Source organism: Semicossyphus pulcher, unplaced genomic scaffold (assembly GCF_022749685.1).
Source record: "Semicossyphus pulcher isolate SPU_LCO1_2020_fin unplaced genomic scaffold, fSemPul1.0.p SCAF_7, whole genome shotgun sequence".
In the NCBI taxonomy this organism is placed as follows: Eukaryota; Metazoa; Chordata; class Actinopteri; order Labriformes; family Labridae; genus Semicossyphus; species Semicossyphus pulcher.
The window spans coordinates 32,527,013-32,553,279 of record NW_027211748.1 but is presented as its reverse complement, the minus strand read 5'-3'; the positions used below and the strand labels follow the sequence as shown (position 1 = coordinate 32,553,279).

Sequence of the window (26,267 nt, the reverse complement as noted above, 5' to 3'; positions counted from 1 at the left end):
AGTTTGGATTAAAGTCATTTCTAAAACTTTTAACATGCTTAGAAGTGTGTACATAAGACGTTAAATAGCATAGAGAGAAGGATTTTGTGGATTTGGGTTTCCAGGGGCTTTAAAGCTGTCAGCCAATCAGAAAGAAGCTCCAGGTGGATAAAAAAAACAAAACAAGAGTTGATGCAAAAAAAGGAAAATTTTATTCACAGATTTCTGTGTTTGAAACCTGAACACACCGTTGACCTGTGAAGCTGCGTCCTGGACGTTGAGTTGGATCCACACTTCAAACGCTCCGACAGCGTTCAGAGAACGTCACGACAACACGAAGAACAAAACCACAAGCACGGAGTGAAGTCAGTTTGAGTTTGGATGATGGTGTGGTGCATTCAGGAACGTCAGTCAGTTCAGAAACACAATCAGAGGTAAAGTAACATCCAGACCGCAGCAGGGTCCATATTTTAAACTAGTTTCATTCCTGCTGAGCATTTTACAGAGTGTCCCTGAACGCAACACCTCACAGTTTCCTCAGACCCTGTTCTGCTGAGTGTAAACACACCTTCATTCACAACATGTGGACCTGAAGAAATGCGACTGATCAGATTTAATCTTCACTTTTTAAAGATTAAGACTTTGACACATAGTGTTTCTGGTCCTGGGTCGGTGTGACACATCTGACTGTTAAACGTAGCATTAGTGGCTAACATTAGCTTGAGTCTGGAGCTGAAGAGACAAACATGTGAACAAAGGAAAGACTTCGTATAAAATCCATAAAAAATAATTTCAGTTAAAACATGAAAACAGCAACGTGCTCCTTTAAGTCCTGCAGGGAAACAGAAGAAGAAGACAGCGATAAAAAACAGGTCAGAAAGAGGCCCTACACTACACTGTGTGTGTGTGTGTGTGTGTGTGTGTGTGTGTGAGAGAGTGTGTTTGTGTGTGTTCTACGCTGACAGGTCGCTGCTCTCAAAGCGTTCCTGGTCGTAAACCTCGGCCGACACCTTCCGTCCTCCAAACCAGCGCTGGTCGAGCGCCTGGATGGCTCGGTTCATCTCGGAAGCCTCCGAAAACTCCACAAAGATCTTGACGATGACGTCGGCGTCGTCCTCCTCGCCCTGACGCTCCTGGTAGATGATGACTCGCTTCACACGGCCAAACTTCCCGCACTCCTCGGTGACCTCGCCCTCCAGGTCGTCGTCAATGTCGTCAGGACCAACCATGTTCCTCAGGACCATGACAGTGGACTGATGGGCAGAGGGGGCGGAGCCAGCAGGGAAACCGAAGCAGATCGTGAGAAAAAAACAACACAAATAATCACCTCACAGACACAGACATGTTCATTTACCTCGAGTCCCTGTGATCAACAGGTCCCAGTCACTTTGGTCAACAGGTCCCAGTCACTTTGGTCAACAGGTCCGAGGCCCTGTGATCGACAGCTGAGTCCCTGTGATTGACAGGTTCCAGTCACTGTGATCAACAGGTCCCAGTCACCTTGGGTCAGGGGGGTCAGAGGGGTCAGGGGGGTCTGGGCGGTCAGGCTGGTCAGAGGGGTCTGGGCGGTCAGAGGGGTCAGGGGGGTCAGGTGGGTCAGGGGGTCGGGGGGGTCAGAGGGGTCAGTGGGGTCAGGGGGGTCTCAGATTGAGGGGGCCCCTCAGGATTTGAACCTGTACCTCCTGTTTGCGCAGCAGTTTCCTCATCACCATGTGCCTTGCACTGCTGCCGCTGATGCTCATGTGCTCCTGCTGGCTGAGTGGCTCCATGCCACCCTCCTGCTGCGCCTCTTGCTGATGCTCCTCCTCCTCTTTCCTCCTCTCCTCAGAGCCAAAGCAGGCTGCGGGCGCTGGGGGTGTGGCCAGCACTGGATTCACCAAACCCACCTGAGGCAGCCCGGGCTGAGGGGGGGTCACACCTGTAACAGACAGAGAGCAGGAAGGAGAGGACGGTGAGCCGCAGGGAACCGCCCCAGGCTGCAGGAGAAGAAGAACCCCGTCCTGGATGGGACCGACCCAGGCCTCTTCTACCAACGGTTTAACTGGCCTGTACATCCCTGCTCCCTCCTCAGACGGGTGGAGTTACAACAACAAAGCTTAAACTGAAGTAAAAACAGGTAATAAAGGAGAAGTCTGGTGTTTTTACACCTCAACACTCTTTCCACATATTCTGGGGTCCTAATGACTGACAGGTACAAAAATAGATGTGTTCATCCTGCAGCAGTGAAACAGGCTGTAATGGCTGCAACATAATCCTTGATGGGTCAAAGGTCGTCCACTAAACGTTCTTGTTGTTTCCACTGACAGGCTCAGATTGACAGACGTACATACATCGCTCTCTGCAAGCACACCAGTCATTTTACCTCACATGACACACAAAAGTTACCACTAATTATTCTGAGACCTTTTAAAGTCACACAATGACGCAAACAAACCAACCGATGGAGGCAGCGGTGGATCAGTGAGGTGGCTCTGTAGTAACAACCCGCTGGAGACATTAAACGTGTTTTGTTTTCGTCATTCCGACTCTGCAATATGTAAAAAGTAGGGTCAGGGTTCAAAACCAGAACAACCCTTTAACTCCTCTCACCTGTCCCCCCCCCATATGAATGTGTGAGGGAGTGTTTTACAACATGAATAACACACACAGGTAGTGAGACTCACTGGCCAATAGGAATGAGGGACTATGTTTTAGGGGAGGAGCTACAAACAGTCCTCTTCACTGGGTTGGTCAGTGTGCAGCAAAGGGGGGGGGCTTAGAGGTCACTGTAGGTGTAAATGTTGGGGGGTCGAGAGAGAGAGAGGGGAAGGGGAGAAAAACAGAGAGAGAGAAAAAAGAAAATACAAGAGAAAATCTATTAGTGGAGAAACTTTTGACAGAGAAACACAACAACACACTGCAGCCTGCAGCGCCCCCTGCTGCTCAGGAGGACTCTACACGCCCAGCTGGAGGTTCAGACTGTTCAGGATCTGGTTCCTTCATGTCTTTATCTCATTGTTATTTATCACACAAGTGATCTTGTTTGCACATGATTGTATCTGATTGTTTTCACCAGGTTTCATTTCTTTAAGTTTCGTTAAGTTACCAGACTCAAGACACGTTCTCACACGTCACTCACTGGGTTTCATCTTTGCAGATCTTGTGTTGTTCCCAGAAGTTATTATCCTCGCACAAGTGACCAGAGGGCGATTTCACAAAACCTAGATGGCGGATTAATCCGGGATTTTCCACCTATCCTGGCTGAATTTAGTCGTGACTCTGTTTCACGTGGCACATGAGTTACCATGGAGATTTGTTCTGTGCAGCTCGCCTGCTCCAGACCAGGCTAACGGCCAGGCTTGATTTTTCTGGTACCAGTCATCAGTTCAGTCAGCTGTCACTGCGATCGGAAACCAACATGTCTGTGAGCAGGAAACTTCTAGTAACCCAGCGAACACTAACACAGGTATTAATGAAGTCGGTCAGCATCCAGGGGTTGTTACAGTCAGAGCTGCACAGCCGAAGTACCTGGGCATGCTCAGTCTTCTTCTTTCTTCTTCTGTGGTGGATATTCAAAACTGTTCCTGATGTTCTGAATGTTCTTGTTAACATCACACAGCCCATAAAGCGCCGTGTTTATGATATTTATATTAAAATTAAGATGCTTTGAAATGACGTCTTTGTGGAGAGCGGATTAATCCCACCGCTGCAGACGATTTTAGAGAGACGCGCTACCATCATCACGTTCGTCACCTTTCATTGCTAAATGGTAAATTGTGCATGATTTACATATATGGCTACATGGTGGTGAAATCTGTGACTGGGTCTGTTTTTAAGAAGACCATAAACGAGCGTTTATGAGCTGAGCTGCACCTGTCTGACCGAGCTGCACCTGTCTGACCGAGCTGCACCTGGCTGACCGAGCTGCACCTGTCTGACCGAGCTGCACCTGTCTGACCGAGCTGCACCTGTCTGACCGAGCTGCACCTGGCTGACCGAGCTGCACCTGGCTGACCGAGCTGCACCTGTCTGACCGAGCTGCACCTGTCTGACCGAGCTGCACCTGGCTGACCGAGCTGCACCTGTCAGCGCGGCTCAGCCTACGTGGAACAGAGTCGAGCTGCTCAGCGAGCACACGCTGACCTCTGACCCTCCTGTTCTCTTGTTTCCATTCACCAGCTCCTGCTGCTCCTCCTCCTCCTGCTGATGCTCCTGCTCCTCCTGCTGCTCCTGCTGCTCCTCCTCCTCCTGCTGATGCTCCTGCTCCTCCTGCTGCTCCTGCTGATGCTCCTGCTGCTCCTGCTGCTCCTCCTCCTCCTGCTGCTCCTCCTCCTCCTGCTCCTCCTGCTGCTCTTGCTCCTCCTCCTGCTGCCCCTGCTGCTCCTCCTCCTCCTGCTGATGCTCCTGCTCCTCCTGCTGCCCCTGCTGCTCCTCCTCCTCCTGCTGATGCTCCTGCTCCTCCTGCTGCCCCTGCTGCTGCTCCTCCTGCTGCTCCTCCTCCTCCTGCTGATGCTCCTGCTCCTCCTGCTGCTCCTGCTGATGCTCCTGCTGCTCCTGCTGCTCCTCCTCCTCCTGCTGCTCCTCCTCCTCCTGCTCCTCCTCCTCCTGCAGTATAATCCATACGTAGTTGTACGTACGCTGAGCGGCTGTCAGGCACCGACTCTTCACACTGACGTGGTCCAGTTTATTTATGGAGCACGTTTGACACCAGCTCATGTAGAGCTGCCGTACAGCAGAGGAACACATTCACACTATAAGAAGTACTCAATAAAATAGGAGAATAAAACAGTTCAATGTAAAAGATTTGCTGGTCGGTAGAAGATCGAATAGGAAGGGTCGAGAAGAGATGGGTCTTTAGCAGGACTTAAACATTTCCAGGTGACATGTGGACAGGAAGGCTTCTCCCCTCTGCCTCTGAGCTTTGATCCTGGGACCTCTAAGAGCAAGTGTCCGGTTGGCCTGAGTGCTCTAACTGGTGTGTAGTAACGCAGGAGATCGAGAAGCTCCTATCTGTGAGGTATGACTCAAACCCCTTGAGGACAGTACCTTTGCCTACACACTGCTCAAGGCGTGACAGAAGGATCCTGTGAGCCACCGTGTCGAAGGCAGCGGTCACGCCGAACAGCACCAGAATAGCAGAATCCCCGGAATCATCAGTAAGGAGAAGATCGTTGTAGCTTCCCAGCAAGGCTGATTCAGTTAAGGTCCGCTTCTTCCTCTCTGCGGTATGAAACTGCGGTTTCACATCAGTCCGATCTGCAGCTGCGTCCAATCAGAAACTGATATCTAATAAGGGGGCGTGTCAGCCAGTAAAAGACTTCCATGGAGGCTGCTAATACAATCACATTCAGACTATGATTGGCTGCACACTGACACCTCAGACAGGAGATCTTTGATGTGATTGGATGACAGGGTGGGGTTCACATGTGTGTGGGCGGGGCTGTAGGGGATCCTACCTGTGATGACACCTGGAGCCTGAGCCGCCATGACAGCCTGAGGAAGTCCTCCCAGCTGCTGAGAGAGGAGCGCTGGTCCAGCCAGTGCTCCAAGCACCGACACTCCCACAGCCTCCTGAAAGCACCACGGAACAAAATATACTTAATACTGTAGGAAATATACCAAGTACTGCAAGAGTACACTCACTGCACAAATACTATGTGTGTATATATATATACATATATATGTGTGTGTGTGTATACTCATTAGGTACACCTGTACGATCTAATGCAGCTCAATCCAACAGCGCTGCCGTGGATCCTTTAATGAAGTTTAGTTTTTGTTGACTTTTGTTTTGTTGACAGTCTGAAGGGTGTAAATGTTTATGTTTATTACTGAGGCCACAGTTAAAGCTGCTGTCGTACTGAACTACATTATACTGAGATGTGTCTCTAATCTTTTGTCCTCCCTAGTTACATACATGAGGGGGCCAGAGAATTAGGAACACCTCTGAATATAATGCAGCTCAGTGCAGCTGCACCACCAGTGATGAAGCTGAAATCTCACTGAACACCTCTGTGACAGAGAAGAGGCTGCACATTACAGGCATGACAGCAGATGTGATGGCTGAGCCGAGAGCTGAGATTGTTCAGGTGTACCTAACGAAGTGGCCGGTGTATATATATATATATATATATATATATATATATAGTGTATAAAACAATTACAGGTGAACACACCTGAAATAGTGCAGAACATCAGGTGGTCCACATGTACTGTACACTTGCTGACTTCGTATTGACGATACACTGTTCACTTATCTTTGTAGATTTTTTAGGACACACTAGTTTACTTATTTTTTTACGCCCTGTCTTGTAATGTTGCTGTCACGGCAAAAAGATCGCCGCCTTGTACGGGTAGAGTCCGTGGTTTAAAAGATGCACTCCCAAGATCTTGTTCCACTTTGAATCATTTATTTTACAAAAAACCCGACAAAAAAGAAAACAATAAGCGAAGTAGTAAACTTGTAAAGTTAAAGTGACGATGAGAGTGTGGACAAAGTTGGCACTGAGCCACAGTCCAACCCGTCACTGACTGGCGACGAGCAGCCGCAGGGCGTGACCTGAGAGTCACCTGACCAAACCTACGCCTCTGTAGAAACCCATCAAATAGCTGTTTATACAATTATATTCAAAATTAAACACATTTTATCATTAATTTAAATTAACATTTTAAAACAAGCAAAAATGAATGTATTAAAGTTGAAATGGCTACAACAGTTGCACTTTGCTGCTGTGACTCTGTGAATGTCCCCGTAGAGGAACCAAAGCATTACTTATCTGAACACGCTGCAGCTTCGCCCTACAGCACTTCAGATTGTTACTGATAATTCTCAGTGGTCTCAGGTGGTCTCAGGTGGTCTCAGGTGGTCTCAGCTCGATGATTGGTGGACAGAGCATGATCGGGTACCTGAGCAGAAATCTTGGCGGTGGCAGCGGCAGCCGCCACAGCGGCAGCAGCGGGCAGACCTCCAGGAGTGGTCGGCGTGAGGAGGGGTACGGGCGGAGTCACGGCCTTCCCCACCCGCAAGTACTGCCCCCCCAGGTCGAACAGGTTCATGGAGGCGACGGCGTCCTGAGAAGACTGAGGCTTCTCGTACTCTGCAGACAAAACATCAGCTGTCAGACAGAGGACAGCCCCACATCCTGGATCATCTCCCCAACATTAGCTTTGAGATGCTAACTGTTAGCTGGCTGTGCTCACCGATGAAGCCGTAGCCTTTGTGCCGTCCGGTGGTCGGCTCCCGAGACAACATGCAGGACTTGATCTTTCCAAAGGCCTCGAAGACGCTCTTGATGTCGTCGTCAGAGAGGTCGGGGTGGACAGACGCCACGTAGATCCTGTTAAAGGCCCGCGCTTCCTCCGCCAGCTGGTCGATGATTGGCTGAGCCTGGCCAATGTTACTGGGCCTCCCAACCTGGCAGAAGAGACAGAGGGAAAAGACAAAGAGACACACAGGACCTTCAGACACAAGAGGGCACAGACCTGAAGGGTCACCATTCTCACCTGGAGGGGTCTGAACTGGACTCACCTTGATGTTTCTGCCTCCCAGGACCACAGAGTTCATCTGTTCCAGAGCCAGCTGAGCCGCCTCGGGCATCTCGTACTCCACGAAGGCAAAACCCTGCAGACACACACACCACGCTTCAGTGAAGTGGAGGACAGCAGGGCGCCCCCTAGCTGACCTCGGTTCGATTCCCATACTGTCACTGGGATGTGGACCCCACTGGACTGACTCCATGTCACAGCTCCACGCTGCAGGCCGGGCAGGCTTACAGACCTCATGCAGCACGTGGGTGTTTGAGGAGCCTGAGAGGAGAGTCTGCTTTGCTCCCAGGATGAAACCCTGGTACGTTAGTTTGTCTCAGACTGTCACGCTTGTCTGTGCTGTTGAAATCGTTCTTTGAGGCCCTCAGGGAGGAATTCTCTTTTGCTCTGTTTGTCTTTGGGACAAGTTGGCCATCTGGCTGAACCGCAGGAACCGGGCTCGGGGTGCGGGTAGTGTGGAGCCGGTTCTGGAGGGGCTTTTAAAGGCCAGACTGAGGGTTGAATGATCCTGTATGAGGGACAATGTGCAGGCTTTCACTGGTGTGTGTGTGTGTGTGTGTGTGTGTGCGCGTGTGTGTGCGTGCGTGTGCGTGCGTGCGTGTGCGTGTGCGTGCGTGTGTGTGCGTGCGCGTGTGTGTGTGCGTGCGTGCGTGTGCGTGTGCGTGTGTGCGTGCGTGTGCATGTGCGTGTGCGTGTGCGTGTGTGTGCGTGTGTGTGCGTGTGCTCTGAGGGAGGAGACGGAGAGCTGACTGTGAATATCTGATTTGAGGGAATTTTTCGTTGTAACATGTTGAGGTTTTGTTAGTTCTGTTGTGACACTGACACGGTTCATACAGACCATAAACCTCTCTGTCCGTCTCTCTCTCTGGATCTGATGGAACACCTCTAAAGGTGAGTCCGTTCACGTCTGAAGCTGATTTTTCTCCTGAAGTGTCCCTAAGCAGGATGATGAATGATATGTAACGAGGGACGAGGGACTTTAGGAGGTACTCTGTCTACAGGAAGTAGTTCACCTTTGTGGTGGCTGGCAGGTGTGAATATTTGTGAGCGAACCTAGACAGGACACTTAGCCGGGAGAGGAGAGTGTTCACTCAGAGCAGAGCTGCTGAGGAGGTTCAACATCTGATCAGGATCCTCCCTTTGGAGTGAGGAGACCCCGAGGTCCATCCTGAACAAGATGGGGACATTATGTATCCCCTCAGGACGCTCGGCCTGCTGCCACACGTCGATGCAGCGTGGATGAACAGACTCAGAAGACAGCGTGTTGATGTCTGACCTTGTGTTTCATGGTGACAGAGTCCCAGGACATGTCGATGCTTTTGATTGGTCCAAACGGAGCGAAGGCCTGTCTGATGGTGTCCTCTCCCAGCTCGTAGTAGATGGAGCCCACGTAAACGCGACACATGATGGCCAGAGCTCTCTGCCGCTGAGCCGCTACCTGAACACACGGATCGTTCCTGACCATCAGACTGCAGAGAGGTCAAAGGTCAACACCTTCACACTGAAGGAGTCCACTTACCGACTGCAGAGGAGACAGAGCGTCACCCAGACTCATCGACAGAGACGCCATCTGCAGACAGAGAGACAGGTGAGAGGTGTGTCAGCTGCAGACAGAGAGACAGGTGAGAGGTGTGTCAGCTGCAGACAGAGAGACAGGTGAGAGGTGTGTCAGCTGCAGACAGAGAGACAGGTGAGAGGTGTGTCAGCTGCAGACAGAGAGACAGGTGAGAGGTGTGTCAGCTGCAGACAGAGAGACAGGTGAGAGGTGTGTCAGCTGCAGACAGAGAGACAGGTGAGAGGTGTGTCAGCTGCAGACAGAGAGACAGGTGAGAGGTGTGTCAGCTGCAGACAGAGAGACAGGTGAGAGGTGTGAGTTACCTGCAGGCTGGTGAGCTGCTGTTGCTGAGCCAGAGTCTGTTTGACGAGAACACTCTTGATGCTCTGCTCCATGGCGTACTTCTTGGCCTGCAGACAGGAAACAGGAACAGCCAATCACAGCTCACACAAAGAAACACACACACATGCACTGTACAGTGTGTACGGTGTGTGTGTGTGTGTGTGTGTTACCTTCTGCAGCGCCTCCTGCTGGTTAGGGGTGAGCGGTGGCAGGCCCAGCTTGGTGGTGGTGCTCTGTCCGTTCTCCATGATGAGAGCCGGCCCTCCCTGAAAACACGCACAGGTGAGCAGAACAAACACACCCTCAGGTAGCGAACAGCTGATCTATCTTCATGACACTGAGATAACGTTTGTTTTCCAACGTGTCTTCTTCACCTCATTCAGACGAGTGTAAATGGGCTCATTGCTGCCTCCTGTGGTCACAGCAGCAACAACATGTCCAAGGTGACTCTCGGGGTGCATCCCAATTCTCGGCCATAGACGGTCGTAGCCCCCCCCACTGGTTGCTTGACTATATAAATGAAGCTGAAATATGGCTGCCGCCATGTTGGTTTAATGGAGGCTGAAGTGACCATATTTGGATGAGAGGGTGGAGCTGCAGGAAGGGAGGGGCTGAAAAACGCCAAGTTATCAAAGCTAAACAGTCTGTGTCTGATCCATGAACTCCTGAATGAGCTACTTTAACTTTCCCACAGAGGACATCGTGCACTGACTGCAGCTGTTTAGTATACTGTGCTGGCTTTAGCTGCTTGTTAGCCTGTTCAGTGTTTATCAAACATTTATTTAATCGTCGGTCAGTAAACAGGAGTCATGATGAAGAGACCGGTTATTTTACGTGTCCTGTGTCGTTTATCCGCTGCTATCTCCCCGGGCGGGGGAGCAGCGAGTCAGCTACTTCTGCTGCTTAGTGCTAACAACATATCAACACAATAACAGGAACATTTAACTCACTTAAAGCTGGAGCTCAGACTGCACGCACACAAAGTTCCATAAACACACAGAGAGATTATTTGTCCTCTAAAGGCTCCAACAACACAAACAGGTGAAGGTAAGCTCAGTGACTGTGTGTCTGTGTTGACGTCTAGCAGACAGCCAGCAGGATCCCCCTGTCAATCAAGTGACCCCGCCCCTATGATTTAAGGCTTAATATAATTAAAACGGGTGTGTTATAAATAAATTCACCCCCGTACAGTTATCATGAAGAGTAAAATCAGCTATTTATCACAAAACCAGGCTGTGAACATGTTTATTTCTTGTTCTCTGGAGCCTCAAGTGGCCACTGGAGGAACTTTTGCACTTCTGCATTGGCTTCATTTTTCAACACCGGAGGTCGCCGCTTGGGTGGGGCGAATGTGTCCAGTTCATTTCAGTTTAACAAAGTCTGACTCTGAGCTCAGTTAGTTCCATCTGCTCTGAGCGAGTTCAGTGTGCGCTTAATAATGAAAAAAAGACATCAATGGAGCTCAGAACATCTGATTCACCGCAGCGTCAGGTAATTTAGGAGCACAGACTCCGTCTCATTAAAACGACAGCAGATGTAGAAATTTAAATGTCATGAGGCTGACGATCATTGGCCTATGAAAGAGCTAAAGCTGTAATGTGTAATAAAGAGTCGTCCACAGCTCAGTTATAATGAGTCTAAAGGCAGGAAGTTACACTGAGTTAAACACGTCTTTTTTTAATTATTATTTAGAAACAAACTTCAACACGTGTGAAGTCACTGAAACTCTGTAAAACACTTTTTAACTACATTTAATCCAGTTCTTATATAAAGCTCTCTCGGCTGCTCAGCCCTCCTCCCTGTTAACAGGAAACACGTCACAACACCGAGCTCTCCCATTGGCTTATACTCCAGGTGATAGTTCTAGATGTGGCGTCAGTTTTCGGACCTGAAGCTGAAAGACTAAACTTCGTGTTTCTCTGTTCAGGTGATTCACCTGCACAGTGAACCTCAGCTTGCTTAGCTTCAGCTAACAGAGCCGAACCTCTGTGATGGTAGCCTAGCTTAGCTCCATGAATTTAAAACTGGTCCTGTTTATACTGAATCAGTCTGTGCTTTGACAACTAGTTTCAGTTTGTCAGAAAACAACAAGAGCAGCCTCACGTCCGCCCGGTTCATGCTGTTAGCAATAGCTTAGCATGTCCCCATCAGAGCAGACAGACAGAGAGATTGATGTAATGTCCGTACCACGGAAACTGTCACCGCCATACAGCTGCTCCGGCTCCCCGCGCACCGTTAACCCCGCAGCTTTATCCCGGACCGTCTCAGATCTCTGATGTTTGGCTCTGAGCTCTGCTACACAGCCGCAGAGCTTCCGCATGCGTCACTTCCTCTGACTGGGGTTTCAAACTAAAAGACGTGGCAGTAGATATACAGGAATAATACGTTTATAATTCTATTTATAAAAAGTATAATTGGATCAATAGATATAAATAAACAATCAAACTATGTTTATTTTAAAGTTTTTTATCTGATTGGGATGATTTTAATTAGTCAAACTAAACTTTTTGTTTAACTATATTTAAGAATGATTCACAGTTAAACCTGAAGAGGAGCCTGTTTGGTGTCTGTCAGCTGGTGTGTAAACCCAACTATGTATTCAGATGTATGTTTATGATCCCGTGGTGTGTTTGAGGTCTGAGCATAAAGCACACATGAACTCCTCATTACAATTTAACTTTAATAAAGAACAACAAATGAAGGTTAAGCTTCAAACAATGTCAATAAAAGTGTGGTTGGCCTGTGAGCAGCAGGTTTTATCAGCGGTCTCCTGCTGTCTGCGATTCATTTGTTCACTACTGATGAAAGTCACCTTTTTGTGTTTGTCAGATGAAACTCGTGAAGTTCTGTTTGATGACGTTTGTTACTGCGAGATGTTTAAATAAAGCTTTCATTCATATTCATTCGTCAGCCATTAATGGTTGACAGATGATTGTTTTCTGTCTTTATTAAAACCTTTGAATCATGAACACATTTACACATTATTATGACCCATCATTTTACATGTCAGCTGCACGTTAGCACGGGCTGCACACATTATACAGCATGCTAGCAAAAACTGCTCAATAACTAATCAATAGCAGCCCCGTGTCGCTCACCAGGACTCAAGGTTCGTACCTGGGCTGCTTTAGCCCTCTGTATGCTAATATTAGCATTCCTCTCAAGCAGCTTTGTGTTGTCCCTGTTAGCATTCAGTTAACACTTCAGTTCTCTTAAAATCTACAGCACGGTTAGCACGGTTAGCATGGTGACGGCGATGCTGAGGACAGAACTTCCTCTCGGAGGGAACCGCAGCATCTGCAGATCTTCCAGAACGTTCCTTCCCTTCAGTTCTGGGAGATGATTAAATAAAGTGACGATAAATAAGTGACTGTAATCTCAGTTCATGTCATAACTCCACAGCTGCTCAGATCTTCACCAGCAGGTGTTTCTACTGAGACGACGGCCAGAAACTTGGGGTTAAAAAGCTGATTTTTGGTCCTACAGAAGAGTCCTGTAAAACGGCTATCGTTCATCTAATGGAGCCAGAGAATGAAGTCGAGTAGTTTGTCTTGAGACAAGGAACGGGCTGCTGCAGATTCTGGATGTAGAACAGAAGATCTTAAAGGTTTTCAACGGGAGTTTTGTGTGAACGATCTAACAGGTCAGGGTGGATGCAGAACCCTTCAGTGACGGAGGGCTTCCAGAGAACGGCTCTAAAATTCCACGTTGATAACAGGTTTCTCTAGAGAAATACTCAACGACAGGGTTCTACTGTACGATTACAACAGGAGTTGTAATAAGTTTGATGTAAAACACCAGACAGAAGATTATCCATCATATCAAACAATGAGGTGGACAGTGCGTGTAGACAGCCCTGCTCCTGAGCTAAAGGTTAACGATCTACAGATCTGTAGAGTTCTCAACACAAACACGTTCTCAGACTTCATGTCCAAACGGGTTCTAATTTAGGATGAAGTCATTGTTTTTGAAGTTCAGTGTAGAAAAGTTTCAGCGTTTCAGATTCTTGACCTCAATGTAAGGAACGTTCTAGAAGTCTGTTTCCTTTGAACGGTTCCTCACGAGGAAAGCTTAAGTACATGTGTGCACTTTAATGTTCTAAAACGAGCCTGGAGTGAGCGCTCACCTTCACTCACAGGAAGCTTCGAAATGCAGTTTCCGTCATGTGACTCTGTAATGGTTCCAGAGCACGAGTAAAGGTTCTGGAGCTCCAGAGGAGCTTTAACGGGCATTTTACAGAGTTCTTAAAAGACACATCAGCAGGGTTCGGCACGTGTAGGAGGGATGGGCGGGGCCTAGGACGGTGGTAGAACCATGCTGCTGTGTGGAGGGTTTGGTGCAGAGGAAAGAAAAGATGCAGATTTATTCTAAACGTCTGTGAGGGGCTTCTTGACCATATTTTAGGTATGTGTGAGAGTGATGGTCAGTGTTTGCATGTTCTGCTGTCTATCAGAGGGTTCTAGAAAGGCATTCCTCCAGAGATCTGGCGGGCCACCTGCTCCTCCTGGCTCTCCTCCTTGTCCTTACGCTCTTGGTTCCAGTCCTTCAGACCCTCTGGCAGCGACGTGTCCTCGTCCACGCCTCCAGTTCCCTCCACAAACTCCTCATACGTCGACTTCTCCGCAAACGGACGTTTACCCAGCAGCTCCACCATGTCACTCTTATCGAGAACCTCCTTCTCCAGCAGACGCAGTGCCACCTGCAGGGCGACACAGAGAACAGGGTGAGAGCTCTGAATGAACTATGACCCTGATTGAAGGGTTGTGAGGTGTTCACTGGAACCTCGGTACAGTTCTCAGCACAGAGATGTTCAGGTCCAGATAGGTTCTAGATTCTTAGAACCCTGTCTTTGAGTTCTTGAAGAACCACCTGGAGTCTACGTGTGAGCTCTGGAACAAAGAGCTGTGTGAACCCTGCAGAGGAACTTTATGTTGGTCCAGAACAAACAGACACACTGTACCTTCTCCACCTCGGCCTTCTTGTCGCTCAGCAGCTGGTGGGTTCTCTGGTACGCCTCGCTGATCAGAGCTCGGACCTCGGTGTCGATGAGTCGAGCCGTAGCTTCGCTGTACGGCTTCTCCAGAACCATCTCACCCTGCCGGGGAAGGTCGAAGGACACCTGACCCACCTTGGCGTTCATGCCAAACTGAACGATCTGCAGCAGAACAGGAAGCAGAAAGTCAGACAGGAAACATGAGACACACAAACTCCTGAGCCATCATCTTTAGTGTCCCACCAACAAGTTCCACATTCAGTTCCTGCTGACCGTTTCAATCATCCATCGTACACTTTAATTACTACCAGACAGCCCAAACCCTGAAATCAGTTCTTCTTCTGCTGCTTCTATGATGGCTGCCAGCAGAATCTGCTGTTTTAGATCAGAGAAGAAGAGCTGATTTCAGGCCACTTATCAGGTGATGATAGCAACAAACAGAGGAGCTAATAAATAAAGCTCAGATCGACACTGAACCTGCTGCTGCACATAAAGGACAGACGGAGGATGGTGGACGGACAGAGGGAGGATGGAGGACCAACGGAGGATGGAGGAAAGACGGAGGATGGAGGACGGAGGGAGGACGGACGGAGGATGGAGGACAGACAGAGGAAGGACAGAGGAAGGACAGAGGGAGGACGAAGGACAGACGGAGGATGGGAGACGGACAGAGGGAGGACAGAAGACGGACAGAGGGAGGAGGGAGGACGGACGGAGGATGGAGGACAGACAGAGGAAGGACAGAGGAAGGACAGAGGGAGGACGAAGGACAGACGGAGGATGGGAGACGGACAGAGGGAGGACAGAAGACGGACAGAGGGAGGATGGAGGACGGAGGGAGGACGGACGGGCTGTTTTACACTAACAGGCACTTGTGTTATTTCACATGAGTGGAGTCTGTGTGAGAGGTCCACACAGTCAGTGATCAGGAACATTAAAGCAATTATAAGGTACATTATGAGACTCAGTTAGCATCTCCTGTTAGCAGCTGTTAGCATCTGTTAGCAGTGAAAAATACAGACGAGTATCTGTAGATTCTTTTGATCCTGAAGGAATCTTCTCTGAGTGGATCGTTGAAGTCTCCGTGAACGCCACCAGCATGTGTGTCTCAGTGACGCTCTGAGGAGGAGGAGGGCCGGTTTCTGACTCACCTGTGCATAGGCGCTCTGTGTGACCTTTCGGAGATCGTCCTGAGCTCCGGTGGTGATCCGTCCGAAGAAGATCTCCTCTGAGACACGCCCCCCCAGAGTCATACACATGCGGTCCAGCAGCTGCTCTTTGGTGTACAGGTACTGCTCTTTAGGCAGGTACTGAGCATAACCCAGACCCTTCCCTCTGGGGATGATGGACACCTGCACAAGTAACAACAGCAGCATGCTCTGTGACACCTGGCTGCACACAGCGTGATGGGGTATCAGTAAAACTTTAGAGTAATTGTGACCTTTAGCAGCGGGTCGGCGTGCTCCAGGAACCACCCTGCAATGGCGTGGCCGGCCTCGTGATACGCCACCGTCTTCTTCTCCTCCGGCTGCAGGACCTGAGTCTTCTTCTCCAGACCTCAAACACAAACAGGAAGTGTTTCCTCTCAGAAACGTCTTCACAAAGGACCAGACCCGGTCACCTATACATCATCAACTCATCCGAATTTACAGGAAACAAATTTATGTTGGATTTATGTTGCAGCCCATTCACTGCTGCAGACATCCACCTGTGTACCTGTCAGTCATTATATACATTTAAGTCTGATGTAACGATGTGAGGAAGGTTCCAGCCTCCTCATCTTCATCCTTCAAACACACCTGCTCTCTGATCAATAATACAACATTTATGAATGAACACATTCAGTCTCCTGATTGGTCGACACCTCATCCAACCACATCTCTTCATTAAAAGGTGAATGATCAGTGTGACATGTGATGCTAGCTGATGTTAGCATTCATTAGCGTCTCACCTCCGATAACCCTCTCGATGGCCTGTTCAAAGTGTTTCTGGTTGATGGCGTCTGAAAGGTGGCGAGCGGCGATCAGAGCCGCCTCGTTACAGACGTTAGCGATGTCGGCGCCTGACAGACAGAGCACAGGGAGGAGAAAACCACAGAGTGAAGCGGGCGGAGGAGATGGCTGTTAGATGGAGAAAATCTCGCCCACTGTTTACCTGAGAATCCAGGTGTGAGGGCGGCCATCTTCTTTGCCAGGGCGTCTTTGTCCAAGTTGACGTCCAGCTTCAGAGGACGCAGGTGAACTTTAAAGATGGACGCTCGACCTTTGATATCAGGAGGACCTGAGACAGCGAACACAGATTCAGACATAACCAATCAATAATCCATGATTGTAGTTTGTCAAAAAACAGACGTCCGTTCATCTCAAACTCACCGATGTAAATCTGCCTGTCGAAGCGTCCGGGTCTCATCAGAGCCGGGTCAAGGATGTCGGGTCGGTTGGTTCCTGCTAGAACCACAACGTTTGTGGCCGTGTTGAAGCCTGAAAGGACAAAGAGGAGTGAGACCTCTGACTTCCTGTCACCCTTCTGATGCTCACAGCTCCGTTCATTTCTGACTTTAACTCCATCAACCTTTAATCGTCATATTTTACTGGTGGTTAGGTCCTCAAGGTTCTTTGAGGGTGTAATGTTTCAAGGTTTAATCTGAGGGATTGTAAAACACAGCGCTCCTCCTTCAAACTGAAGTCATGTCTCTGAGGTGAAAGTCTCTTCATCCCGTGTCCCCTGAGGGGCTTTCAAAATAAAATACTTTTAAAAGGTGTTATTTTTCAAAGTAAAGGACAAATGAAGGATCTCTGTTTACAGACACAGCTGATACCTAGGTGAAGGGTTAAAAGGTGTTTTGGTTCTTATTGTCAGGATCATATTGTGCTGGGTGTTAGCATCAGGAGATGTGCTGCCCCCTGGTGGTCACAAACAGTCTCACATCAGGGTGATCTTAGCTTCTCACTGATCCATCACTTCCCTTCATGCCTCTGTGTCCCAGATGTGTACCTATAAGCTTATAGTGCCCACTAGCTGTGGGGCAGTGACATGACTCTTTACAGGCTGAAACAGAGAGTTCAAACTAAGAGCCAATCAAACGTTAGGATACAGCTTAAACTGATCACATGACCTCACCGTCCATCTCCACCAGCAGCTGGTTCAGCGTGTTCTCCTGCTCGCTCTGACCTCCAAAGTTTCCTCGTCCTCGTTTTCGTCCCACAGCGTCGATCTCGTCGATGAAGAGGATACAGGGAGCGTTCTTCCTCGCCATGACGAACAGATCCCTCACCTGCACAGGAAGTGACATCAGCCTGACGACTTTAAACCACTCGGAGCCTCAGTCTGAGCTTCTCTTCCTCTCTGACAGGAAATGACTCTTCACTTTGACTTTATGTCTTTAAATCTACCGACCAGACTGGGGGCACCCAAAAGCTACAAACAACCCATAATGCATTGTTAATGGGTCCATTTCAATACTCCATTTCCTACACTGTGTCTAACTTACAATGTGCAAAGCGCGGCAGGTGCTCTGTTGTTGGCTGCACAAACGAGCACAGGAGTCTATTTTTACCTCCTTCGTCTGAGGTCATGTTGCTTTACTGTATCGGCCTACCGAGCGTGATAGCCTGTTGAATGTGGTTTTAGCAAAGCAGCTAACGTAAGTTACTGTTGGTAACATAGTTTCCTTATACTACGTTAAAACCCGTTACCACTCTACAGCCCGCCGGCGGGCCGTCATCGCGATGACTACAACATTTGCCCTGCAGCTACGATGATAACTTGATGTTGCCACTCGTGTGTCACATCGTTGGAAAGCTACGATCAAGCTCAAGATTCGATTGATATGAACCATTAAAAGATCCAATCACCACAGCGGGTGCAATCAACGGCAACAATCATAAACAAACATTTACCAAACTGACGTAACTCACCGATGAAGGCTCGCTGTATTCCACTGATGCATATTATTTTCATAAATTCCCTCCTGGTACATTGCTAAAGGTCCACATGATATAATCCAGTAAAGTATTTAGTCCAAAAGCATTATTCCATCAGTAAGTATCCACGGATCGCTGTTCGTCGTTACTAATCAGCCCTCAGAAATGCTGCATTTCCCCGTGTATTTACTGTAATAACTTCATATTCCCTTTGAAGTGTCCCTCTGTTCGGCTATCAAAGTGGAGGCGAGCTTCTTAGCTTTCTATAGAGGTCTCATTTGAACCAATAGGAGCTTCCATTGCTGATTCTCAGCCTACAATAGCCAACCAGAGTCGGTGTTGAAGGAAGGTGCCTGTCCCTCTTTGACTGAAGGCAGAGCCGGCCAATAGCAACCGAATCAGCGCATGGTACCGGAGCGGGAGGGGCGTGGACAGGCACAGCTCATTATCATTTAAAGCTACAGACACAGAAACAGCTCATTCTCAGTAGAGCTCAGTAGAGGGAGTTACAGGCTGGCTGAAGGCCAGGAACAAACTGGGTTTTTAGGCAACAGACTTCAAAGTGACTGTTCTGGGACCTCTGAGACCGACGTGAACCTGCTGAAAAGGAGTATAATATGGGACCTTTAATACAACACAAGCATCGATCAAGACAGGAGGGGGCGGAGTCAGTGAGAGCCAACAAACAGCTTCAGGTGTAACTGGACACAGGTGCTGACAGGAAGTGCAGAATCAACATCATCATCATCCACATCAACATCATTAAGGTCAGAGGTGTTCATAAAGAGCTGGGTCTGCAGCTGCATCTTAAAGGTCAAAGGGACTCTGTAGACCGAAGGGAGTTTGGTAGCTCCTTCCACCACCGGGGGGCGACAGAGGAGAAGAGTCTAGTTAGCAACTAGCGTGATGGGAGCACCAGGCGCCTTTCATTGGCAGAGCGTAGTGGGTGGGTTGTTGCTGTTTGTAAGCGAGCGACAGGGTTTGAATTTGATGCGAGCGGCAACTTCGAGCCAGTGGAGGGATACGAGCAGTGGAGGGATACGAGCAGTGGAGGGATACGAGCAGAGGAGGTTTACGAGCAGTGGAGGGATACGAGCAGTGGAGGTTTACGAGCAGTGGAGGGATACGAGCAGTGGAGGGATACGAGCAGAGGAGGTTTACGAGCAGTGGAGGGATACGAGCAGAGGAGGTTTACGAGCAGTGGAGGGATACGAGCAGAGGAGGTTTACGAGCAGTGGAGGGATACGAGCAGTGGAGGGATACGAGCAGAGGAGGTTTACGAGCAGTGGAGGGATACGAGCAGTGGACTGACGTGCTGTTTTGGGTTGCTTGAAGACCAGTCGCGCTGCTGCGTTCTGGATCATCTGCAGAGGTTTGAATGTGCATGAATGTGGAGGGAGTTGCAGTAGTCAATGGTCCTCATGCAGCAACAGTCTCAGTCTAATTTTCTGTTGGAGGAACAATAAGTCAGTGTGGGATGCACCAAACGTTCTTATCCATCCCAATCTGCTCTTACCCAGGAGAGCTGAATGATGAATCCTGCTTGATCTCAAATTGGAGCAGCATGGTTGATTTTTTGTAATTAGCATAGGTAACGCCCCTTAAACACTATATAAGGGAAGGTGCATGTTGTGCTGTGTGCAAATCAGGCACAAGGAAAAGAAGAAATGCCATTGAAAAATTGTAGTAAGAAGAACTTCAGCAGTTGCGAAATTGAAGTAAATCGAAGAAAATTTGTTTGTATATCGTTTCTTGCATGAGGCCCAACGTGTGATATCACGCCTCTACCAGCAGGTGTGTTGCATGCTCTGACAGGTAGGGTCTGATCTTCCTGATGTTGTACAGGGCAAATCAACATGACCAAGCAATCGAGGCCACATGAACCTTAAAGGTTAGCTGGTCGTCATCATGACGCCCAGGTCCCGGGCAGACTTAGTGAGTATGAGTTCAGTTTGTCCGAGCTGGATGTTGATCTGTGGTTGCATAGAGGGACTGGCTGGGATGACGAGGAGCTCAGTCTTGGACAGGTTGAGCTGAAGGTGGCGTTCTTTCATCCATTTAGAGATATTGGCAAGGCATGAAGAGATACGTGCCGAGGCTGTAGTGTCCTCTGGTGGGAATGACAGGAAGAGCTGGGTATCATCCGCATAGCAATGGTATGAGAAACCGTGGGAGCGGATGAGTTCAGGTGAGAAATGTTGAATTATGTGACTTTATTATTCTAAATATTTGTCTACTTCTTGAAGAGAAAAGGTGAATCCAGCAGCAGCCATCTGTTCACACCTAAAACATTTCACACACACACACAGCTGACGCTCTCTCTCTCTCTCCAGACAGGTGGTGCTGTTATAGAGAGGAGCACCTGATCATCTGCAAACAGCAGACACTGACTTCAGTGTCTAACAGTGTGATGCTCTCTGTCTGTCTGTCTGTCTGTCTGTCTGTCTGTCTCTCTGTCTGTCTCTCTCTCTCTCCCTCCCTCCCTCCCTCCCTCCCTCCAACACGTGTTCTCAAAACCTTCTCACACACACGACTGACTCTTTACTGATAGAATCACTGATGAGCGTGTGTGCTCCTCACCCTGGCGGGGCCGACGCCCACAAACATCTCAAGGAACTCAGAGCCGTTGACGGTGATGAATGGCACATTGGCCTCGCCAGCCGTTGCTTTGGCCAGAAGAGTCTTTCCTGTTCCTGGAGGACCCGTCAGGATGGCTCCCTACACACACACACACACACACACACGCACGTGCGCGCACACATGCACACACACACGCACAAAATACACAAAGGGCCATAAAGTTAACTTCTTAAACACAATAACAAAAACAGCTGCTGCCCCCACCCCCTCAGGTCCAGGCCCCACCCTCATCTGTGGGACCCTTGGCCCAACCTCGCCTGTAGGATCTTGGCATGCCCTAACCTATAGACCCTTGGCCGGCCCTCACCTATAGACCCTTGGCCGGCCCTCACCTGTAGGCCCTTGGCCCGACCTCACCTGTAGGCCCTTGGCCCGCCCTCACCTGTAGGCCCTTGGCCCGCCCTCACCTGTAGGCCCTTGGCCCGCCCTCACCTGTAGGCCCTTGGCCCGACCTCACCTGTAGGCCCTTGGCCCGACCTCACCTGTAGGATCTTGGCCCACCCTCACCTGTAGGATCTTGGCCCCACCCTCACCTTGGGGATCTTGGCGCCCAGGTCCTGGTACTGTTTGGGGTTCTTCAAGAAGTTGACAAACTCCATGATCTCGAGTTTGGCCTCCTCACAGCCCGCCACATCTTTGAACTTCACATCGATTTCGTCTTTCAGGATCTTCGCCGTCGTTTCGCTGACGCTGAACAGCCCGCCCATCCCCCGGCCAGGACGTCCCGTCCCCGCAGGGCCCCGCCGCAGCATGAACAGCAGGAAACCAATGATGAGTACTGTGGGGAGCATGCTCAGTAGGAATGTGCTGGGGAGGAACGAGGAGCATTAGATCAGACACATGAACAGGATGAAGCAGAACGGTGTGATGAGCCTCACCCGTCGCTCTCGGTGGAGTAAACCACAGGCACTCGGTTCTCCCCCTCGATGCCAAGCTCGTACTGAGCCGTCTCCAGGTTCCTTTCAAATGTGTCCACGCTGCCGATGTTGAACCACACATACTGAGCGCACACACACACACACACACACACACACACACACACACACACACTCACACTGAGTTTGCTGCTTCAAGTCCTTCACTAACAGGGACCTTCAATCCAGCTCAGACCAGGTTATTGTCATGGAATATGAGACACTTCTGTGGACTCATTTAGCTGAAGTCCATCAGCCAATCAACTGTCACCTGTCAGTCTAAAAGAGCTCATATTAAATACTGATGTGTAAAATACGAACACTTATTTAAAGTGGCAGTCACATGCTCTCTGTACTCACCCCGTCACCCTGGGGCTTCCCTGCAGAGAAAACCACTTTAACATAACGCTTGTTGACCACCTCCAACCGGTCCACCTGAGCAGGCAGGCAAACACACACACACACACACACACACACACACACACACAGTGAGAAACACACAGACACACAAAAGTGCTGTAATAAACTGAGGTGTGTCCTTACCACTCCTTTGGACAGGTAGTTATTGACAAAGTCCTTCCAGGTGACCTCACGTCCTCCGTCCCTGAAGAAGAAGTAGTAGGTGATGGTGGTCCAGAAAGCCGCCCCGCTCAGGAAGTACATCCGGAACTCTTTATCATCCCAAGGAACATCCCCCTGAAAGCACCAAAGCCTGAGGTCAGATCTACACACACACCTGTCGGGCCAGGTGAGCACAGGTGGAGCTGATCTGTCCCCACCCACTCTTACCTTCTGCAGACGGCTGTACCAGTGGGACTCCTCCCTACGGCCTCCTCGTTTTCCGCCTCCTCCACCTGCTCCGCCTCCACCTGTTCCGCCTCCACCTGTTCCGCCTCCACCTGCTCCGCCTCCACCTGCTCCTCCCCCACCTGCTGCTCCGCCCCCTCCACCCTCTGCTCCGCCCCCTCCTCCTGAGCTCCCAGAGGCTCTCTGAGTGTTTCCGGGGTTGTCCTCTGGAACAGTAAGTAAAAAATCCATCGACCAGGCAGACAGTAAAGAACAGGTGATCAAAACGTGTCTATAGGCATCTGTAGGTGTGTCTGTAAAGATCTGTTGTGTCTGTAAATTTCTGTAATGTCTCTAGGCATTTGTAGATTTCTGTAGATATCTGTGTGTAGGTGTCTGTAGATGTCTGTAGGCGTCTGTAGGCGGCTGTAGGCTTCTGTAAAATTCTGTAATGTCTGTAGGTGTCTGTAGGCGTCTGTAGATTTCTGTAATGTCTGTAGGCATCTGTAGGTGCCTGTAGGCGTCTGTAGATTTCTGTAATGTCTGTAGGCATCTGTAGGTGTCTGTAGGCGTCTGTAGATTTCTGTAATGTCTGTAGGCATCTGTAGGTGCCTGTAGGCGTCTGTAGATTTCTGTAATGTCTGTAGGTGCCTGTAGGCGTCTGTAGATTTCTGTAATGTCTGTAGGCGTCTGTAGATTTCTGTAATGTCTGTAGGTGCCTGTAGGCGTCTGTAGATTTCTGTAATGTCTGTAGGCATCTGTAGGCATCTGTAGGCGTCTGTAGATTTCTGTAATGTCTGTAGGCGTCTGTAGGTGCCTGTAGGCGTCTGTAGATTTCTGTAATGTCTGTAGGTGTCTGTAAACGCCTGTAGGTGTCTGTAGGCGTCTGTAGATTTCTGTAATGTCTGTAGGCATCTGTAGGTGTATGTAGGTGTCTGTAGATTTCTGTAATGTCTGTAGGTGTCTGTAAGCGCCTGTGGGTGTCTGTAGGCATCTGTAGGCGTCTGTAGATTTCTGTAATGTCTGTAAGTGTCTATAGATTTCTCTAATGTCTGTAGGTGTCTGTAAGCGCCTGTAGGTGTCTGTAGATTTCTGTAATGTCTGTAAGCGTCTGTAGGCATCTGTAGGTGCGTAGGTGTCTGTAGGAGTCTGTAGATTTCTGTAATGTCTAAGCGTCTGTAGGTGCTTAGGTGTCTGTAGATTTCTGTAATGTCTGTAGGCATCGGTAGGTGTATGCAGGCGTCTGTAGATTTCTGTAATGTCTGTAGGTGTCTGTAATGTCTGTAGGTGTTTGTAAGCGCCTGTAGGTGTCTGTAGGCATCTGTAGATTTCTGTAGGCGTCTGTAGATTTCTGTAGGCGTCTGTAGATTTCTGTAATGTCTGTAGGTGTCTTTAATGTCTGTAGGTGTTTGTAAGCGCCTGTAGGTGTCTGTAGGCATCTGTAGATTTCTGTAGGCGTCTGTAGGTGTCTGTAAATGCCTGTAGGTGTCTGTAGGTGTCTGTAGGTGTCTGTAGATTTCTACCTTTGGTTGCTGCTTCAGCTTCTGTGTTTTTGGGAGTTTTCTGACTTTCTGGAAAATATTTCTCAAAACCTGAAAACAGAAACACAGAACTGACGAGTCCATACGTCTGTACCATTGACTGTATAAAAAGATGGATGACATGACAGCTCCCTAAAAGTGAAGCCAAAACATTTTGGGCGCCCCCTGCTGCCTGGCTGCAGTATAGCTCATAAAGCCCGCCTCCTCCATGTTAACAGATGGGATATGGGTCAAACTATAAAATCAAAATGCACGTCGAAGACATTTTTCTCAAACATGGTTTCTGTCATTATAGTTAGTTCTTATCCTGCTGATTTATGTCCACGTGTTCATTTTTCTGACAAGTTTATTTTTAATTAGTTATTTGTTGCTGTCAAAATGATGATTGACAGCTCTGTTGACCAATACGGCTCCTGCAGCCGATCAGTTCCGGGTGAGCAGAGCGGAGGACGAACGGTGAGAGGAGACGTAACTAAAACAATCACTACAGTCATTGAAGTTTCCATACCTGTGAACTTTAACCTCAGACCGACACAAGAAGCTGTTCTGCTGTTAAACACGCCGGCGTGCGGGATCCTTGCTGTTTTTTTCGGTAAGTTAAGTGTGTGTTTGGGTTAGTGGAAGTGGCTACGGCCGCTTCACTCGCCGATCTCTACTGCACAGACTCTGGCTCCATGTGACGTCACCATCGCAAGATGGCAGCGCCTATCACAGGGGCTATTTTGGCATAAATTTTGTACAATGGGAGCAGATGGAGACGTGTCGTCCATCTTTATATACAGTCATTGGTCTGTACCTGTGAAGAGCCTCAGAGCATTCAGCATCAGTTATTAGCAAACATGCACACACACACACACACGGACCTTTAGGGGGTCTGGAGCTCAGTCTCCTGTATGCTCCCAGCAGGTCCCTCAGCAGGCCCCGCCCATTTTCTACCTGTACCACAGTGCTGGAACACATCACCTGAACAACAGGACACAAGTGTGTTCAGCATTCAGCCAATCAGCAACAAGATTCATTTCAAGCGGTCATCACAAGGTTCAGATCAGAGGCTCAGTGTGTTCAACAGAAACACTGAAATCATAATAATAATAATTCATTCAGACACTTAGATAATACGTCAGTTTTTATCACACACCTCCTCTATCTTAAACTCACAAAAACACGAAACAAACTCAGGACAGGTTATCAGTGAATCTTCAGCTGCAGGTCACTGAGGTCACGTCTTCGCTGATATTTAGGGAAATGTTTTAGCTTTTACTGACACAATAAGAAGCTGACATTCAGTAATAATCACAGATCAACATAAAAGTGTTAGATAAAACATAAAGAAGATAAAACATTTGATCAAAATGTATTGTGTTCTCCAGCAGGTCCACACTCTGACACAGCATAATGCGGGCAGAAAAAATGCATTAAAAAACGCAGTTCGGTTCGAGTTCGGTTTGTGGTCGATCAGCAAATTCATATAACACCTGCATCTACCTATCTGCATGATTTATGACATCACGGCTACTTAAGAGCCAACCAGGGTCCAGAATGAGACGACAGAGTGATGAGGACGATATTTACAGACTCAGAGAGATCGCGTTTTACAGGTCGGGAGGAGATCATATTAAAACAGGGGGAGGATCAATAGGTCAAGATTATAACACAATAATACTGACACCAAACATCACACTTCACTGACAGAGCAGTGACCCACAGGCACGTTCACCTGTCCTATGTTGCGGGTCAATAAATACCCGCGGGTCACAGCAGGCCCGTGGTTCAGCCGACCTGCGGTGTCCCGTCTGCGGTCAGCAGGCTCACTGCTCAGGGTTTGCCGCTGCCTGTGTTAGCACATTTAGCATGTTAGCATGATCTCCACCTACCAGCCTGGCCGGAGCGCTGGAGGGCAGCAGCAGCCGGAACATGTTCCTGCAGCCGGCTGACAGCCGTAGGTAGCGGTGAGCCATGCTCACGGCGGACTCACACCGACACCGACCCGCACAAAACTACGCAAACCGCCTCTAAACACAATCCAAGTTCAATATTTGTGTTCCGTAATCACACTCCTCCGCCATCTTT

General features: G+C 49.0%; 2 protein-coding genes across 2 annotated transcripts; both read right to left on the bottom strand.

Annotated features, from left to right (window-relative positions):
• Nucleotides 1–172: 172 nt before the first annotated feature.
• On the bottom strand, nt 173–11,684 carry puf60a (poly-U binding splicing factor a). The gene is made up of 11 exons (XM_069684621.1): nt 11,588–11,684; nt 9,571–9,666; nt 9,382–9,468; nt 9,023–9,073; nt 8,780–8,941; nt 7,487–7,579; nt 7,159–7,372; nt 6,830–7,055; nt 5,415–5,536; nt 1,659–1,897; nt 173–1,232 (listed from the first exon to the last, which is right to left on the bottom strand). Exons 1-11 carry the CDS (start codon nt 11,606–11,608, stop codon nt 933–935), a joined length of 1,611 nt encoding a protein of 536 aa, XP_069540722.1. The 5' UTR covers nt 11,609–11,684; the 3' UTR covers nt 173–932.
• A 383-nt stretch (nt 11,685–12,067) lies between these two features.
• afg3l2 (AFG3-like AAA ATPase 2) lies at nt 12,068–26,266 on the bottom strand. The gene is made up of 17 exons (XM_069684646.1): nt 26,072–26,266; nt 25,061–25,160; nt 24,180–24,248; nt 22,660–22,883; nt 22,414–22,566; nt 22,231–22,305; nt 21,835–21,956; nt 21,490–21,763; nt 20,897–21,034; nt 17,514–17,667; nt 16,766–16,873; nt 16,548–16,673; nt 16,345–16,455; nt 15,835–15,950; nt 15,545–15,745; nt 14,361–14,555; nt 12,068–14,099 (listed from the first exon to the last, which is right to left on the bottom strand). Exons 1-17 carry the CDS (start codon nt 26,153–26,155, stop codon nt 13,860–13,862), a joined length of 2,490 nt encoding a protein of 829 aa, XP_069540747.1. The 5' UTR covers nt 26,156–26,266; the 3' UTR covers nt 12,068–13,859.
• Nucleotide 26,267: the final 1 nt, after the last annotated feature.